This window comes from Dama dama, chromosome 5 (genome assembly GCF_033118175.1).
Source record: "Dama dama isolate Ldn47 chromosome 5, ASM3311817v1, whole genome shotgun sequence".
In the NCBI taxonomy this organism is placed as follows: Eukaryota; Metazoa; Chordata; class Mammalia; order Artiodactyla; family Cervidae; genus Dama; species Dama dama.
Genome location: NC_083685.1, coordinates 97,800,001 through 97,818,336, shown reverse-complemented (window position 1 = coordinate 97,818,336; position 18,336 = coordinate 97,800,001). Strand labels below are relative to the sequence as shown.

The 18,336-nt window shown below is 47.0% G+C and overlaps 1 protein-coding gene across 4 annotated transcripts in view; it reads left to right on the top strand.

The window, feature by feature from the left end:
* Positions 1–322: 322 nt before the first annotated feature.
* Positions 323–18,336, top strand: part of CTC1 (CST telomere replication complex component 1) — an 18,961-nt gene continuing 947 nt past the window's right edge. The window contains exons 1-21 of one of the 4 annotated variants that reach the window (XM_061143434.1): positions 323–413; positions 3,545–3,708; positions 6,275–6,512; positions 6,663–6,871; positions 8,879–9,023; positions 10,877–11,167; positions 11,281–11,409; positions 11,930–12,162; positions 12,282–12,459; positions 12,555–12,755; positions 13,271–13,397; positions 14,019–14,133; positions 14,271–14,598; positions 14,677–14,766; positions 15,014–15,207; positions 16,282–16,343; positions 16,437–16,611; positions 16,905–16,982; positions 17,713–17,857; positions 17,950–18,014; positions 18,250–18,336. The exon at positions 18,250–18,336 is cut by the window's right edge and continues 79 nt beyond it. In XM_061143434.1, coding sequence (XP_060999417.1) covers positions 381–413; positions 3,545–3,708; positions 6,275–6,512; positions 6,663–6,871; positions 8,879–9,023; positions 10,877–11,167; positions 11,281–11,409; positions 11,930–12,162; positions 12,282–12,459; positions 12,555–12,755; positions 13,271–13,397; positions 14,019–14,133; positions 14,271–14,598; positions 14,677–14,766; positions 15,014–15,207; positions 16,282–16,343; positions 16,437–16,611; positions 16,905–16,982; positions 17,713–17,857; positions 17,950–18,014; positions 18,250–18,336 — 3,287 coding nt within the window. In that variant the 5' untranslated portion in view covers positions 323–380. Of the gene's footprint in view, positions 414–3,544; positions 3,709–6,274; positions 6,513–6,662; positions 6,872–8,878; positions 9,024–10,876; positions 11,168–11,280; positions 11,410–11,929; positions 12,163–12,281; positions 12,460–12,554; positions 12,756–13,270; positions 13,398–14,018; positions 14,134–14,270; positions 14,599–14,676; positions 14,767–15,010; positions 15,208–16,281; positions 16,344–16,436; positions 16,612–16,904; positions 16,983–17,712; positions 18,015–18,249 lie in introns of all 4 variants that reach the window. The other 3 variants (XM_061143435.1, XM_061143433.1, XR_009692982.1) reach the window with 3 other exon arrangements.

The following is an 18,336-nucleotide window of genomic DNA, read 5'->3' as shown; positions in this document are numbered from 1 at the left end:
TTTGCTGTCATGGAGCTTAATTCTAGAACATGGAGACTGACAGTTAAAAAAAAAAAAGTAATGAATGATGCGCTCTGGCTGCATTAAGGAGGAAACACTTCCTCTGCTTGACAGGATCAGCGAGATGCGGTATCAGCCAGGCCGGTTGTATTTGCGCTCCTAAACTCCCTCATCCCAGAGATGCCAGACAAGGTATCACTGGGGAAGAGACTAGGTATGCCAGAGAAGGGGGACAGGAACGGGAGTAGAGCAGAGCGGTACTGAGGCTGAATGGGGAGGAGTCGGAGGTGGAGCCAGGGGCGCGCCCGCCGATGACGTCACGAGCCAGCCCTCCTAGAAGTCTCCGCGCGCTGGTCAGGGAGCGGAGTCGTGGGCGCATCATGGCGGCCTGCCGGGCTGAGGCTCCTGGCTCTGTGAGTGCTGTTCTCTGTCCCTCGTCTCTTTTTCTGTTGTTCCAGATTTTCTTTTTTCCCCTGCAACCTCCTCCTTGCCTCTTTGCCTCCCTGACGTCGCTGGCCTCTCCCGGGGGAGGGGGGACTGTGACGCTGTTCGTCCCGCCACTTTCACTGGTTCTGCGTATATATTCGATCACGCTTTCGGCGCCGTCTGTGAGCATTAAATACGTCTCTGTCCACTGTTTAGGCTTCAAGCCCAATGGGAAGCCAAGATCAGACTAACGGCTACCTGTGGGCCTGTGAGTTCCTGGGGGAGACCCCTGACGTAACTATACAGAAAATGGGTAACCGATAATCCGGAAAAGCGTCTGAGACCCGAAGTGCGTGTAGGAGTTAGCAGGGTTAAAAAACAAAACAAAACAAAAGTGATAAAAGAGGTTTCAAGGCGCAAGCAAAAACCTGTTCAAAGGCTAGAAATAGAGCAGTGTCTTTGAAAAACTCAAAAAGTTCAATTGGGTGTTTGGTGGAGGCGTCAGAGCTGACAGTCTTGTTAGTCTTGGTAGGCAGTGACTTCAACCTGAGGATAACTGGGAGTTATTGAAGCGTTTTAAGCGAAAGAGTGTTTAAAAGAACGTTTTAAGCGAAAGTTTCATTTTTGTTTCCTTAGGTAGGAGCGTAGAGAGTGGACTAGAGAGTATCACTTAAAAGGCTGTGGTTTATATGTAGTAAGAGGTGGAGGTGACCCCCGACCACGCAGCAATGTTGAGGTTCCAAACCTGAAGACATTAAAAAGATATTGAGGAGATAGAATCTAAATTAAGTAAACTTCCCAGGTTAATACTTTCTCGACCTCATCCACTGACTGGATGGCTTTAATAGCCAGTGACAGGTGCCAGTTTTAACCCCAAATCTTTACTTTAGTTGAGATCTCTCTCCTGAGCCCAGTTATATCCATCTACCTACCAGATTCTCCTCCTGGCCAGCCCACATACCCAACATTGAACTTTGCACAAAATCCACCCCTCTTACAATGTTCACTAGCTTTGCAAATATCCTCAACCCAACAGTTCTACCTTGAAATATGGATGTTCTCTTTCACGTCTTCCTTTCCCTACAGGAGACCCAAATTCAATATACACTCTGTTGCCAACCTCCCCACCCTACCCCACCCACTCCTGGACTCTGAGTCGGTAGATGGAACCACCTAAAAATCAACTGCATTTTAAGCAAAACTTTGGTGATTATGAGGCAGCAGTGCCACTTGAAGAAACACATAGGTCCTCAGGAATGGGAGCTAAAAGAGAAGACCAAGAGAAGAAGACAAAAAATGTGGGAGTCTGGGCTGTGATTATGTTGGTGGGCAGTTCTGAGTGATGACTTGGTCCAGTTTTGAGAACCCTGACCATGAACGAGAGTGACTGAGGTGGGGTGAAGGTGAAGTCAGTAATAGCACTGTTCACAAGGACCCTGAAGTCATCTAGAACTTGAATGCTGGTTTTTTAAGCTTAAAGGCTAACAAGGGGCTTCCCAGGTGGTTCAATGGTAAAGAATCTGTCTGCCTATACAGGAGACACAGGTTTGATTCCTGGGTCAGGAAGACCCCCTGGATCAGCAAGTGGCAACCTACTCCAGTATTCTTGCTGGGAAATCCCACAGACAGAGGAGCCTGGTGAGCTACAGTCCATGGGGTCACAAAGAGTCCGACGCAACTGAACACAGCACACAAAGGTTAACTGAATATGGAGGACTGACCGTAGAAGAACATTGGAGGAACAGGGATAAAGCTGTAACGGTTTAAGATTATCACCGGGGGTCAAGAGGGATAAGGGTCCTACCCCTAAGTATTGTTGAACTCTGTCGGAATTGTTAAATAAACCTGCTTAGCCCTGAGAGTATGCCAGACTGATCCCCTCCCCTAGAGTTATCTATATACAGAGGCAACAAAATCTGGCACATACACAAAGATGGTTCCTGTCCTTTTTAGGAAACCCACGTCTTAGCTACAAGGTTAAAGTCTACTAGATTACTAGAACAGGAAACAATTCCAGGGGAATTGTATCTTATATGTTTATAGGACCTCAGATGTCTGCACTTCACTGAAAAAAGAGAGGGGATTAATAAAAATTAGAAAAAAAAGAGGGGGGAATGATGAAAAATTATATTATGTTCTTTTATGTAATGTCTGTTAAGCACATTTCCGTATACATGTTACTGTACAGTACTATGTACTATAGTTTATGAGTAATTTAAAGGATTTTTTTTTTGAAGGTGACTTTATTTTTTTAAAGTTAACGTAGCAACAAAACCTTTATTTTATTTTTTAATTTTTCATTTATTTGTTTTTGGCTGCTCTGGGTCTTCCTTGCTGCACCAGGGCTTTCTTTAGTTGTGCGAGTGGGTGGTATTCTTCATTGTGATGCATGGGCTTCTCATTGCTGTGGCTTCTCTTGTGGAGCTCAGGCTCTAGGTGCAAGGGCTTCTGTAGTTGCAGCTGGAAGGCTTAGTTGCCCTGAGGCATGTGGAATCTCCCCAGACCAGGGATTGAAGCTGTGTCCCCTGTTTGGCAAGCAGATTCTGAGGGTGACTTTTGACCAGTCTTGTTCCACTTGCTGGCTTTAGAATCAGACCCCTGAGATTTTTCTGGTGGTCCCAGTGGTTAGGATTCGGTGCTTTCACTGCACAGGGTCTGGATTCAATCCCTGGTGTCTTACAAGCCATTCAGCATGGCCAGAGGGTAAAAAAAAAAAAGAACTAGAATCAGACCCCATATAAAATGGGCTGCCACTGCTGATCACTGCTCTTAATAGAGGCATGTGCAAGGTACTGTGGGAGCCCCAAGGAGGGAGCAGGATTCTGCCGGAGATGCTCAGAGAAGACTTCACAAGGAATATTTATTCTAGTTGAGTGCTTTAAGGATTGGTACGGTTTTGTTAAAGAGGCAAGGCCAAAGCTGGATGGCCAGTTGTCTAAGCTGATTGTCTGAACTAAGACTTCTAAGGTTTCTTCAGCCTCTAAACTCCTTTACTTTACCTATTCATTTACATTCCCTCTTAGCTTTTTTTCTGTAATCTATTCCTTTATTCTTTCCCAAATTTCCTTGGCGGGCAGGATAGTCAGGAAGGTGTTTTAACTAGCTTTACTTTCCTCAGGAGCAAGCCTGGCTTGAGGTTGCCCAGGCCTTCATCCAAGAGACCCTGTGTCCACCTGGCAAGGAGCCTGATGTTCAGTTGACTCAGCTGGTCATTGACTGTGTGAAGACTACCTGGTTGTCCCAGGGAACGAGTCAGGGTTTAACATTGCCCCTCAGCTACAGGTAAGAAGAGGTGGGGTTCACAGGAAAGTTAAATTTGGGATTGAAAATGAAGGACTTATCTTTTGAGATGAGTGAGGGAAACTTGCTGAGGTGAGGAAAAGGTGGTGTAAACAAAACCTCCTTTTGCCAATCCTTCTCCTTTTCCATCAAGCTGCTTTCCTTTAACTGTTGATCTCCTTATTTGGCTCAACTTGTGTTTAGAGACAAGGGGAAGGGGTTGAGAAGATAGAAAATATGGGAAAAGAACCCTGAAAGTGGAGAGAGAGGCTGAGATTTCATTTGTTTGTGCTAGGAAACTAAAATATAGACAGTGACTTCAGCAAGTGCAGATCATTGTGTTTTGGGAGATCAGAGTTTGAGGTCTGAAGTTGGGTTATTTTATTTTATTTTTTAAAACTTTACACTACCATTTCCTAAGGGCTTCCCTGGTGGTTCAGCAGTAAAGAATCTGCTGTGGGTTCAATCCCTGGGTTGGGAAGATCCCCTGGAGGAGGGCATGGCAACCCACTCTAGTATTCTTGCCTGGGCAGATGGAGGAGCCTGGTGGGCTACATAGAGTCCATAGGGTCCCAAAGAGTCAGACATGACCAAAGTGACTTCACATGCAGGCACCATTTCCTAAACTGTTTTAGGCAATGTTAATAAAGTACCACAGGAAAAGGGTTCCATGCCAAACATGCTTGAGAGACACTGGATGTGATAATCTTCTCTAGGAGAGTCATGAGGCTCATTAACATGTTAAAGGCTCTGAAAAGCCCTCCAAAAAGAAACCTGTTTATCTCTTCATAAAAGTAACCACTATCTGGAATATGAGAGAATTCTTGTGACTATCTTTATTTTTTTTTTCTATACGTGCATCTATCCCTAAGCAATATATAGTGGTTTTACATAAATTCAGACTTTGTGTAAATGGTCCAGTACTTTATGTATCTTTTGCAGTTTGCTGTTTATGCTTAACCTTCTGATTTATTCACATTGATAGCTTTAGGTCATATTTTTAACTGCTGTATGGTATTCTGTCAAGTGAATATACATATCACTGTTTTTTCTTTTTTAAAAAAGGTAGAAATCTGTTTAGGTTTATTTAATTTGTTGTTTCCCAATAATTGAAAATCAGAAAGAATCATTGAAAAGTGGTAAATCAGCAATTTTTAGGAAATTTGCAACCTTTTAAAATTTCTTGTTATTCTTCAAGATAAATGTAGAGTAGATAGCACAATATGTAGAAGATGGTGGATGAGGATAAAGTAAAAATTATTTGACAGGTAAAATAATTTATTATTTGACAGGAAAAGTTTTCATTTTCCCATTTCCCTTCATTGAGTGCGTGCTTGCTGTATGTCAGGTCCCATGGCAGGCCTTGAAAGTTGGAGGACAGGACCCTGAAGAATCTATGAAGAGTGACCCTGTCCTTACTATTTTTTGTCTTGCAGCTGTTTTGGGTGAAGGAACAGTTCCCTCTAGCCGCCTTTTTTAGGCTTTTATAGAAAAGTAGGGAAAGATAGAAATACTGAATGAGACATGCCTGGCTTTGCCACCTACACTACTGTGTATCTGAACCTCTAAATTTCTTCACTGGTGGTGTTTCCAGGGGTTTTTGGTGAAGATTCAATGCAATATTGAGCATGAATGGACCCAATATAATATGTGCATAGCAGGGGCACACCGCATATTAGTGTCTGATTTGCCTTTTATTTGCTCTGAAGTCACTGGGAAAGAATGAGGCCAATGCAGAAGGGGAGTAGACCATCTAAAATAGCATTTCTAATCTTTAGCACTCACATGGGGATTATGTTCCTGAGCGCAACAAAGAGAATAAATTGTTATGTTTTGTAACCTCATCCTGTTTCTCTTCCACTGGGAAAAAAAAAAAACCATGGGAATGTGAGTGGAATAATGGTATTACAAAAGTGTGACTGTCACAACCTTGATAAATTGTATTACATTCTCTGTGAGATACCTCACAATGGATACTGACTCAGCAGTGTTGCAGCACTTTGCCTGAGAATGGCTGGTCTCAAACATCTCTTGAAAGCTGGGAACACCTGATACCAACTTCCCTGTCAGCCTCAACCTCCCAGCCAGTCTCCAGTGCTGTAATATTCTAGATTAGGAAAGGAGCCTGATTGGGGCCAATGAGGTTGAGCCATTAGGCAGATGTCTTAGTGTCTCTACTGAAGTTCTCTGTGGAAGCTGAGAGCTGAGATGCTGTCAAGGGAGCAGTTTGTGTTGTCTCTAAAGCGTTTTCCCCACATGCTCATCCCCTCAGGCCGCTCTTACATTCCCACTCCATTTCTCTGTCTGTGGCGCTATCTTGTTCAGGATCTCATTCAGCACAATTTCTTCTTGCCTTCCCTAGGTACCGCCCAGTCTTTGCACCCAGACCTCCTCCTCATTTTCTTAGGCCCTCACTCCCAATTTTTTTCCTTTAATCAATCAAACAAACTGTCTTAGTCCACGTTCCCCATTGATCTTTCCTCAGGATCTTGGGGGATTTGTGGAGGGTGAGGATAATTCCTAGGCGTGGACATAGCTATACAGAACCTCTGTTCTCTTCACTCTGCAGTTTCGTCTCAGTAAAGGACCTCAGGACCCACCAGTGTCTCCCATGCTGCAGCCACTTGTCCTGGAGCAGTACTGTGTACCAGGCTTGGGCCCAAGAGGCTGGACCACGTGGGGTCCCCCTGCCCCGGGAACGACTGTTACTTTTAGGGACACTAACAGACCTATCAGGGAACTTGGAACAAGAGTGCAGGAATGGAAGCCTCTATATAAAAGACAACACTGGTGCCCTGGACTGTGAGGTGAGTAGGAAGGGGGTGGTCAGATGCCTCAGATCCTAATAAGAATGGTGTCTAGGGAGCAAGACAAGTAAGTCTCTGAGAGAACAAAGATGGAGCAGGATGGATTGGGTGCCAGGATCCTGATTAATCCTTGCCTTTGGTCTTTTCTAGCTCATAGATCTGGACCTTTCTTGGTTGGGCCATCTCTTTCTGTTCCCCAGCTGGAGTTACCTGCCTCCTCTGATGAAGTCCCCAGGAGAGGGGCACGTGGAGCTCTGGGGTACTCCCGTGCCAGTATTTCCTTTGACCATCAGTCCTGGCCCTCTCACCCCCATCCCTGTTGTCTACCCAGAGATGGCTTCCCGCCTGCTCAGGCACAGGTACTTCTTCCATCCAAGGGAGGAGGGAGCATTGTAAAACTGGGAGGACAGTGGATCAGTGGAAGGAGGGAAAGAAAGGCATAGAAAGTAATATAGATGGAATGTTCCAAATCAGGGAAACGATGGAGGATTCTTCAAGGGAAGCGTGCCTAATCTAAGGGCAGGTAGAATTTGAAGGAGGCTTTTAGAATAATGGCTTTGGGCTATGGAAATTTTACATCCCTATTTCTCTTCAAGAAAATTAGAGATACCAAGGGAACATTTCATGCAAAGATGGACTCCATAAAGGACAGAAATGGTATGGACCTAGTAGAAGCAAAAGATATTAAGAATACACAGAAGAACTGTACAAAAAAGATCTTCACGACCCAGATAATCATGATGGTATGATCACTCACCTAGAGCCAGACATCCTGGAATGTGAAGTCAAGTGAGCCTTTGGAAACATCACTGCAAACAAAGCTAGTGGAAGTGATGGAATTCCAGTTGAACTATTTCAAATCCTAAAAGATGATGCTGTGAAAGTGCTGCACTCAATATGCCAACAAGTTTGGAAACCTCAGCAGTGGCCACAGGACTGGAAAAGGTCAGTTTTCATCCAATCCCTAAGAAAGGCAATGCCAAAGAATGCTCAAACTACCACACAATTGCACTCATCTCACACGCTAGTAAAGTAATGCTCAAAATTCTCCAAGCCAGGCTTCAACAGTACATGAACTGTGAACTTCCAGATGTTCAAGCTGGTTTTAGAAAAGGCAGAGGAACCAGAGATCAAATTGCCAACATCACTGGATCATTGAAAAAGCAAGAGAGTTCCAGAAAAACATCTATTTCTGCTTTATTGACTATGCCAAAGCCTTTGACTGTGTGGATCACAATAAACTGTGAAAAATTATTCTAGAGATGGGAATACCAGATCACCTGACCTGCCTCTTGAGAAATCTGTATGCAGGTGAGGAAGCAACAGTTAGAACTGTACATGGAACAACAGACTGGTTCCAAATAGGAAAAGGAGTATGTCAAGGCTGTATACTGTCACCCTGCTTATTTAACTTATATGCAGAGTACATCATGAGAAACACTGGGCTGGATGAAGCACAAGCTGGAATCAAGATTGCTGGGAGAAATATCAATAACCTTAGATATGCAGATGACACCACCCTTATGGCAGAAAGTGAAGAACTAAAGAGCTTCTTGATGAACGTGAAAGAAGAGAGTGAAAAAGTTGGCTTAAAGCTCAACATTCAAAAAACTAAGAACATGGCACTGGTCCCATCACTTCATGGCAAATAGGTGGAGAAACAGTGGAAACAGTGGCAGACTTTATTTTTTTGGACTCCAAAATCACTGTAGATGGTGACTGCAGCCATGGAATAAAACGACACTTACTCCTTGAAAGAAAAGTTATGATCAAGCTAGCATATTAAAAAGCAGGGACATTACTTTGCCAACAAAGGTCCGTCTAGTCAAGGCTATGGTTTTTCCAGTGGTCATGTATGGATATGAGAGTTGGACTATAAAGAAAGCTGAGCGCTGAAGAATTGATGCTTTTGAACTGTGGTGTTGGAGAAGACTCTTGAGAGTCCCTTGGACTGCAAGGAGATCCAACCAGTCAATCCTAAAGGAAATCAGTCCTGCATATTCATTGGAAGGACTGATGCTGAAGCTGAAACTCCAATACTTTGGCCACCTGATGTGAAGAGCTGATTGATTTGAAAAGACCCTGATGCTGGGAAAGATTGAAGGCAGGAAGAGAAGGGGACGAAAGAGGATGAGATGGTTGGATGGCATCACCAACTCAATGGACGTGAGTTTGAGTAAACTCCGGGAGTTGGTGATGGACAGGGAGGCCTGGCATGCTGCAGTCCATGGGGTCGCAAGGAGTTGGACATGACTGAGTGACTAAATAAACTGAACTGAGATTGTGGTGTAAAGGAAGGCATTTGTAAGGGGGGAAAAAAGAGGGAGAGATAAAAAAATGACTGCTCTTCTCTCTACCTTTTTTAGAAGTAAGCACAGAAATGTGCAGCCAAACCTTGCTGGGGATCTAATTCGATTCAGTGCTCTGGTGCAAAGTCGGAAGAAAGCTTACTTTGTCCTGTTTCTTGGTGGATCCTCCCCAGGTGGCAGCCAGGTGTCTGTCATTGTGCAGGTGAGGTTCAGGAGTGTGGAGGTATGAGAAGGCTGTACAGGCTCCTAACAGGAAAGATAGCATCATAGGAGAAACCATGTGGGAAAGGAGGATGGCTTCAGAGACTTGTTTCTAGAACAGTGCAGTTGAGGGAAGAGTCCAGGTGGTACCTTCCCTATGTATAGAAGATAGGGAGAAGACTTCCCCGCTCTGTAGCTCATTCAAGGAGACAGCTTCTGTATCGTGTGTCCCATTTTGAAAAACTGCCAGAATCACCTGTTTTCCCCCAGAAGAATGACCAAGAAAAGTATTTATCTGAACACCATTAAAACATGGAATAACATGTTCTTTTTTTTTTAACATGTTCTTTAAAAAAAAAACTTGGTACTTACTGTTGAGACTTCTTACATCAACTGATATGATTTTATTTTTTAAAATTAATTTTTATTGAGTATAGTTTTACAATATTGTGTTAGTCTCTGCTGTACATCAGTGTGAGTCAGCTATATGTATACATAGGTCACCTCTTGTTTGGATTTCCTTCTCATTTAGGTCACCACAGAGCACTGAGTAGAGTTCCCTGAGCTGTATAGTAAGTTCTCATTAGCTACCTGTTTTATGCATAGCAGTGTGTATATGTAAATCCCTGTGTTCAGTTAAACCGTCGTAAACTACTGGTTTTGCATAAGCAGTAAACTTCCGTGAGGTCTTAGTTATGAGTGGTGACGTTGAGGTCTGGTTGGTGTTTTCAAGCAGAAATGAGGGTCTGTGAAGCTGAGCACTTGGGACTGTGAAATTCAGGTATCCAGAGTCATCAGTTGTGTTTCGAAGCCCCTGAGAATGGCAGTTGTGCTCTGGGAGGAACATGCCCTAAAAGATGGTTATATTTATTAATGGTCTTCTCTATGTAACTTTTTCCCTTTTGCTTAAATTTCTTCAATAACTCCTTGTTGGCCCCTTGTGCATTCCACATGATACCTTCTGGGGTTTATTTATTTTCCTACTTGGATGATTCTCCCTTTGCGATTGATTAAAAGTCTTCAGCATGTTATTGCTGGATTTTTTTCTTCATCTTGGCTCTTCCATTTTGTCTCCCGCCACCCCCAAGAACATTCCTCCTCTGTCCTGGCCAGTGTTTTCCTTGCCTTGCTCATTCTGAGTTCTGAACATTTCTATATTGTTTTTTCTTGCTTGAAACACCTTCCTCTCTCCTCTCCACTTCAGCAAACCAGAGATGGCCTTCAGGACCCTGGCAAGTTCAGCTTCTGTCACTTGGCCTTCCTGATCATCCCAGCCCATCCTCACCTCTTTTCTTTCTCTGAAACCTTACAAATTTGTGTTGTTTTTGCCATTTGATCATATATGGCTCCATGTTATTACTTGGGTTTTGTGTCTGTGTTTCCCAGTGGTTTAATATATCTTAGAGAAGAGAGAACAGTCTATGTTATTTCCCTTAACATCTGTCCCCATACTGGATACACACGTACCATGTTCATATTGATTAAATAAGTGAAAGTTTTTTGCATGGCTGGTCTGTATGCGGAGTGGGATAGGGGAAATGCAAGGGAAAAATTGTCTGAATGAAATATTTATATATTTTGGAGGCTGTACAGATGGTGTGTGCCTTGGGGGAGGGATTAGGAAACGTTTGCCATCTCCTATGAGAGGGGAGAGATCCTGAGAGTTCTGAGGCTTAAGATTTAATTGGCAAACAGGAAAGATAAAGAAGTAAGGAAGAGGAAAAAAAAGAGGTAAGGAAAGGCTCTCGAGGAGCCAGTCCTTGAGGTGACATGGTGCTGGGAAGGAGCTCCTGCAGAGGGACAGGACGTGGGAAGCCTCTCACGTATTGTGTCACCTGCTTCTGCACAAGCCAGGTCCCTGCCCAGCTGGTGTGGCACCGAACCCTCTGTCCTGGTAGAGCCTACGTGCTAACAGAACTGCGAGTGTCCAAGCTCCCTGGTCACCGTTACCGGGTGTGGATGACCAGCCCCTCCTCCCAGCTGTTGCCGCTGAAACCAGAATGTGTGCGAGAGCTGGAAATCGAGTTGGCCGGAGCCCCCTTGGAGGCCGACCCCCAATCACTGCCCCAGCCCAGCTGCCCCCAGGATAAGAAGGGTCCAAGTCCAGACTGTCTTGTCCGGGACTCCATACTCTTATCCTACACGGTGCGCATGAGGGAGAGGTTCCTGAGCCGGGGGGCCGGGGGGCGGGGCAGGAATTGTGGGGTCTCCAAAGAGGAAGGGCCTGGGGATCACCTGGCCCTTCGGCCTCTTTGCAGGGGATGGTCACTGACACGCTGAATCAGCCTGCGGGCCTCTATGAGCTGGACAGGAAGCTGGAGCTCTGCCTCGCCTACCAGCAGTTCCATGGCCTTAGGCGGGTGGTACGACCAGGAGTCCGTCTGGAGGTATGTGAGGGGGTCAGGGCTGGTGACAAAGAGAGACTCTCTTACCTTTATGGGTTGGTCTTTTTTTTTTGGAGCAGGTCGACACCCCTACAACAAAATTATAAAAATAATAAATGCGTTGGAGTGCGAGGTGCTTTTGTTAATAATGATTTGGACGAGAGCTCAGATCAGGAGTGGAGATTAGGGCCCTGGGAGGAGCAGGTGGGTCCAGAGCATCTCCTTTCTAGAAGGACCTTCTCAATGGAGGAGGAGATGCTGGAGCTGAAGCACAGGTGTGGGGCCAGGATGATCTCAGGCAGCCCAGTGAGCTCTCTGGCCCACAGAAAGGCTGAGTGTGGCTCCTGGGAGATGAAGGCTTATTTACCACAGGGGAGTGGGTCATGATGAAAGCAAGACAGAGCTGGAGGGAAGTAACCTGTAAAGGAGAAACTGTGTGTTTCGTATGACCCAGGCAGTGGCAAACTGCATTTCCTCTGTCTGGGACCACTGAGTTGCTTTTTCATCTCTTCTGCCTCCACAGCTCCAGGATGTTCACCTCCTGCAGTCAGTGGGCGGGGGGACGAGAAGACCCATATTAGCCCCCTGCCTTCGTGGCCCTGTTCTGCTTCGGGGCTTCTCTCACCAGGTGCCCGAGACTCAGTTTTCCTACCAAGTTCCCCAGGGCTCCCTGTATGAGCAGCTGGTATGGGAGCACCAGTTAGGACTTCCCGTCTACCTGTGGGCCACCAAGGCCCTGAAGGATCTGGCCGGCAAGTGAGGAGGACGAGGATTGGGGCTGGGGAGGTGGTGAGGGGTGGGCCACTTCATCTCAGGGAAGCCATATTCTGGAAGAGTCTCTGGGGGAAGTGACTCTGCTTCTCTCCGTGGCCAAGGCTGTGTCCTCACGTGCTGAGATACCACCAGTTCCTGAAGTATTCGTCACCTGGGGACCCTGGCCTGGGACTACAGATCCTGGCCCCGATCTTGGAGGTTCTCATTCCACCTGGCTGCCCTGGTCGGAACACACACAGCGAGATCCTTGAAGAGCCCCATCACTGTCCACTCCAGAAGGTCTGAGGATGTTGGGGTATGGGTGGCAGATCTAACACCCTGAGGGACACCTGGGCACAGGGGACATGTAACCTGATGTCTTGTCTCTCGGACAGTACACCCAGCTGCAGACCCCCTGCTTTTTCCCTACTTTGGCTGTTCTGAAAGAGGAAGCGAAGCGCAGGGCCTGGGCCTCCTTTGATCCTAAGACCCTTCTTCCCCTCCCAGAGGCTTCTTATTTGCCCAGTTGGCAACTCAATCAGCGCCTGGCCTGGTCCTGGCAGTGTCTGCTGCCTTCTGCATTCCACCCTGCCCCGGTGAGTGTGGCTCCAGCAGGGGTCCGGGGACTTCCTCTGTTTGTCATTTCCACTACCACTGCCATAGTCCTTTCTTGTCGTTCTGATGGCACTAGCCTTCTTAGTAGACCACTCTGTCTCTTCCTCGACCCCTCTAGTCCACTCCCTTGCAGTGACTAGAAATGGGTGGGGTAAAATGTAACATGGTTTACAAAACTCTTAATTTATTTAAATCCTTCTCTTGTTTTTCCCAGAGTGTATAAAGTCAAACCCAAACCCCCTGTTGTCTTGTCCTCCATGGTCTCCTAGCTCTTACCTCGATCTGTAAACTTTCCCTTAGGCTGCTAAATGTGTGAATACAGGTGCATTTCCCCCAATCTTTCTACCCCACTTCAGGATAAATTCTTTAAGCTCTGAGATCATGTCTTTGTGGTTCATTTTGTAGCTCTAACAGTTTACACTATGCCTGGCACATGGTAGATGCTTTGTGTATTTGTTTAGTGAAACTTGATGCCTAGGCCTTCATGTCCTTGCAGGTACTACTTGGGGTCCTGGTGCCTTCATCTCGTAAAGGGTGTCTGCAACTTCGGGACCGGAGTGGTTCCCTGTCCTGCCTACTCCTGGCCCAGCCCTTGCAGCCCATCACTGACCCCAGGCTCATAGGTTTGGAGTTCAGTGGTGGCGAGAAGATGATGGGAGTGGGAAAGAGGGTCTCTGAACTGGGGAGTGTGGGAGAGACCTTCTGCCAGGATTCAGTAGAGATGCTTAAGTGGCTTATGTTGATCAACAAGTCTGGGGAGTGGTTTAGGAGGCTGGTATGGGCAGGTGGTGTAAAGGAGCCAGGGGTTCCCGGCCAGAATCACAATTCCCAACATTCATTTCTCCCTCTGTAACTCCTCACAGACACACCAGGATGACAGCTTCCATTTCTCACATCCCTAGTCTGGAAAAGGAATGGTCTTACTTGGAGTTATTGAGGCTTGTAGCCAGGGAAACCCTGGAGAGGAAAGCTTCTCAGACCTCAGAACAGGTGTTTTAGGGATTTATGAGAAAGAATCAGGCCTCTCAACCTAGGGGGCCGGGGTGGGGTTGGCTGTGCTGATGGAACAGTTTCTACCTTGGAGGTACCACTCCTCCAAGGTAGGGGTCAGGCCTGGACCTTCACGTTGTGTGAGGCATGCAGCTCCTGCCTGGATTGAGCATGAGACCTGTGAGGTGGGCTGCTTCTCTGCCCAGCCCACAGTCTTCTCCTCTTGCCAAAATAGAAAACTGTCTTCCTCTCAGGTTGCCTGGTGCGGGCAGAGAGATTCCAGTTGGTCATAGAAAGGAATGTCAGAAGCAGCTTCCCTTCCTGGAAGGAGCTGAGCACCACAGACTTCATCCAGAAGAAGCAGGCCAGGTAGGTCCTTAGGGGGGTGGTTGTCCTCTGGGTCCCACCACCAGGGAAGTGGAAGGGGAAGTCTCCATGCACGGGGTGGAACACTGGGGCACAGTGCCTGCATCACTAAGAAACCTCTTCTTTGTCTCTCCCAACAGAGTCTATGTGCAGTTTCTTCTGGCTGATGCCCTGATCTTGTCTGTGCCCAGACCCGTCCTTCACTCAGCCACCTCCTCCATACCTCCTCGGACAGAGCCTTCCCCTCCAGAGGGTCCCCGTGTAGAACAGAGCCGGCTGTTCTTGCTGTCCCACAAGGAGGCACTGATGAAGAGGAACTTCTCTGTGCCCCCAAGTGCCAGTTCAGAGGTGCCCCAGCCCACCCTCAGTTTCCATGTCTTAGGGAGCTGGCTTGGGGGCACCCAGAGGAAGGAGGGAACTGCATGGGGCCCACCTGAACCCAAGGAAGATGAAAACTCAGATCAGAAGGTAAACTGGGGCCTGGGACCTCTGACCTGACCTCCTGAGCCCCAGCTCTTGTCTGAGGGACCCTGCTCTCCCCATCAGGTCCTGCTTCTGTTCCTCGGCTCTTCAGTCCGCTGGTTTGAGTTCTTACACCCAGGGCACGTGTACCGGCTCGTGGCTTCTGGCCCTCCTGTGAGTGCCCCACTTCACCACACCCTTCCCCAGAAAGGGGAAGGGTATTTTGGCTTGGGGTCTGGAAAGGAAGTTCTAGGTCTCCTGGAAGAAGGGTGGATGTAGATCAAATTGAAGGCCTGCCTGTGTCTAGACCACTTCCTTTGTTAGGCTCCAGAGAGGAAACAGAATTGGGTCATAGTTTATGAGGAACTTCTCTCCAGACCAGGACACACTCGGAGATGGTCATGTCTCCATTTCCTAGCAGACACTGATGTTGTTCGAGGAGGGTGGTTCATCCTGCATGTCACAGCGTCCTCTGGAGCTGGCTGGCTGTGCATCCTGCCTCACTGTCCAGGATGAATGGACTGTGGAACTTGCGAGCTCCCAGGATATCCCAGAGGTGCTGGGTATCTGCCCAACACTGCCTGAATCCTCACTGACTGACCTGCTCAGTGGCAAGTAAATGTCCACCAGCTTCTCTAGCTCGCTTGGCTGCTCTCTCTTCCTCTGCCATGGTTGTGTCGGATGAATTGTCTGTCCCCTGCTACAGTGTGTATTTTGTGAATGTGATTTAGCTCCTAGAGGAGGGATGGCGGTGTAAGATAGAAGCTGTGTTTCATACCTGATTACCACTGCTGCCGCCGCCACCACCACCCCCGCCCCGGCTCAGCATGTCACTGACGTTATCATGAGCAGGCTTTCTCACAATTGAGAACAAAGCTTAGCAAAGGAAATATAGGAAACAAACAATGAATCGCCAGTCCAGGTTCGATGCATGATACTGGATGCTCGGGGCTGGTGCACTGGGATGACCCAGAGGGAAGGGATGGGGAGGGAGGTGGGAGGGGGGTTCAGGATGGGGAGCACATGTACACCCATGGCAGATTCAAGTCAATGCATGGCAAAACCAATACAATGTTGTAAAGTAAAATAAATAAATTAATTAATTTAAAAAAGAAAAAAAGCAAGGACAAAAGCTGAAAATCTTTAGAGAAGGACCTTCCTTTAGTGCAAGAATTGACTGGCTTATAGCTTCAGGAACAGCTTTACTTTCCTTGTGTAAGCTTTTCTGGGGGCAGCTGCAGTGCAGTTGAAGACACTGCAGAGATACTTCCCCCTGTGTAAACAAACAGACACCATGTCAGATTATACGTGTAACTTTTACAAAACTTTCCTAGACGTGCAAGTTTTCAAGGACCTATGATTTGAAGGAGGGGGCATGGGCCCCAGTGTATAAAGCTGAGAATGATGGGCTGACTGAGATTCTAGGTGTTAAATGCAAGTGGAGATTCACCTTTGCTGGGGTATTTTTTGATGAGGCCTCTGGGTACAAAGCTGGATTGGGTTTTGGTTTGTGTGTGTGTGTAGTGATCTGCTACAACCCTGTTTTTCCCGTAAGCCCTGTTACTTTTAGTATTTGGTTTGAGACACTTCAAGGCTTTCCAGGACCTCATAGGTAAAATTCAGCAGCTACTATAACTCCTTTCTGTCTTGGGATCTGAGTCCATTCTCACTGTTTCTCTGACCCTCCAGTTTTGCAGATTCCTTGGTGTCTTTTTCAGCTGAGATTGTGTCACATCTCTGGATGAAGCCTGGTAATAACATCTGTTTGGGTAAAGGGTAAGAAATAGAGTGGTGGAGAGGTGGTCCCGAAAGGGACCACTAACCCCTCCCCATTCGTACTGTAGGGACTTCTGGGGCTGTGAAACGGTGTGTGAAGCTCACTGTAGCTCTGGAGACTGCCGACTACAAATTCCCCCCTCACTTGGATGTGTATATTGAAGACCCACACTTGCCGCCCCCACTGGGACTTCTTCCCGGAGCCCGAGTCTACTTTCACCAGCTGGAGAAAAGAGTTTCCAGGTGAAGACCTGTGTCGATGGCCTGGCCTCTCCTCCCTCCTGATGAGCTTCTCTTGAATGCTTGCACCTACCTGTGTGGCGATGACAGCTTCTCTTTGCTGTTAGGTCTGCTGTGTTTCTCTGCCATGTATGCCCTTTTCCCCTGAGATATGTTCCAGACCAGCCCTTCCCTTCCTCTGCCCTCTGTGCTGATGGTGCCCTCAGGGGGAGTGGCTCGGCCTGTGACACGGTCCCAGCTCCTACCTCAGACTGACTTCTTTCTCCTCCTCCTCTCTCTCCCCCCTGCACCTGCAGGTCCCACAATGTTTACTGTTACTTCCGGTCGTCGACCTATGTGCAGGTCCTGCATTTCCCCCCGGATACCACAGTCAGGTCAGCGGCCCAAAGCCCATCTCCAAACCTCACAGCCTTACATCTGAACCTCACACCTGTTCCAGGCTCTGGAATTTTCCCCGTAACTCCAGGCTTCTCCCCTCCTAGTAAAATGTGTGTAGTCAGAAGGATTTCCTCTGCTTCAAATGAAAAAATGTCCATACATATCATTCTACTCAGGAAGATTTAGCGTTCCGGGATTTTAAAGGGTTTTCAATCCCAAATATAAATATGTTTCCTGGCTAATATCTTGATTTTTCAAGCCTGAGAAATAATCGATGACAATCAGAGATCAAGAATCAAAATAAATGGGGGCCCTGGGGAACTTGCATTTGTATCCTGCTATTGTGTAAAAATTGTATAAATCTTAATTATGTTGAATTGGTTCATAGAGCATTTCAAGTCTACTGTGTCCTTCTACTTTTCTGTCCATTCTATTAATTTTTGAGATTTTTATATTGAAACTCCAACAAAAAAAATTTATCTACTTAAAAAAATTGTAGTATATAGTGGACCTATATGTAACTTTGCTCTGTATTTGCCATATCTCCTGTAAATGTGTTTTCATACTTAGAGAATTTAAAAAATAAAAAAGAAAGGAGAGGCCCTGGGGCTTCCAGGAGAGCACAGAAGCCACCACTGTCCCTGTCCTCACACCTGCTGAGTCCTTCCAGACAGACTGCTTTTAGAACTCTGTTGGCTGTTTCTTGAACCCCCCTTCTCTCTTTAGTGCCCCCCTGCCCCACATCTACCTGGCCGAACTTCTGCAAGGTGACAAGGCCCCATTTCGGGCCACTGCTTCTTGCCATGTCGTTTCTGTCTTCAGCCTTCATCTGCTCTGGGTATGTGCTCACTGTACCAGCATCTGCCCACAGGTAGGAGCGGGGACAGGCTGAGCTGGTTGTAGGGTGCCAAGAGGGCTGTGGTGGGGGCAAGGGGATTTTGCCAACCACTTTCTTCATCCCAGGGAAGGTGTCCTCGCCAGAGCCCCACTTGCCCCACTCAGACATCTGTAAGCCAGGCCAGCATCAGGTGAGAGCAGAGCACACCGTGGGCACCCACCTCACCATTTCCATGGCGGTCTGCTGTCCTGATTTTAGCACAGTTCCTCAATGGTGGGAATTAGTAAATATTTCAGAATGAATGGATGAGGGTATAGTGAGCTAACAAGGTGGAGAGAGAGTCCTGCTAGGTCTGGGTGACTGGCCCCCTGGGTTTTGCTGTCAGAGTTTCTATTTCCTAACTGCCCTTGCTCCCCCACTCCCAGGCTCCTGGTGGAGGATGGGACTGCAGAAGCTGTGGTGACCTGTAGAAATCATCAAGTGGCAGCAGTTCTAGGGCTGTGTCCCAGTGA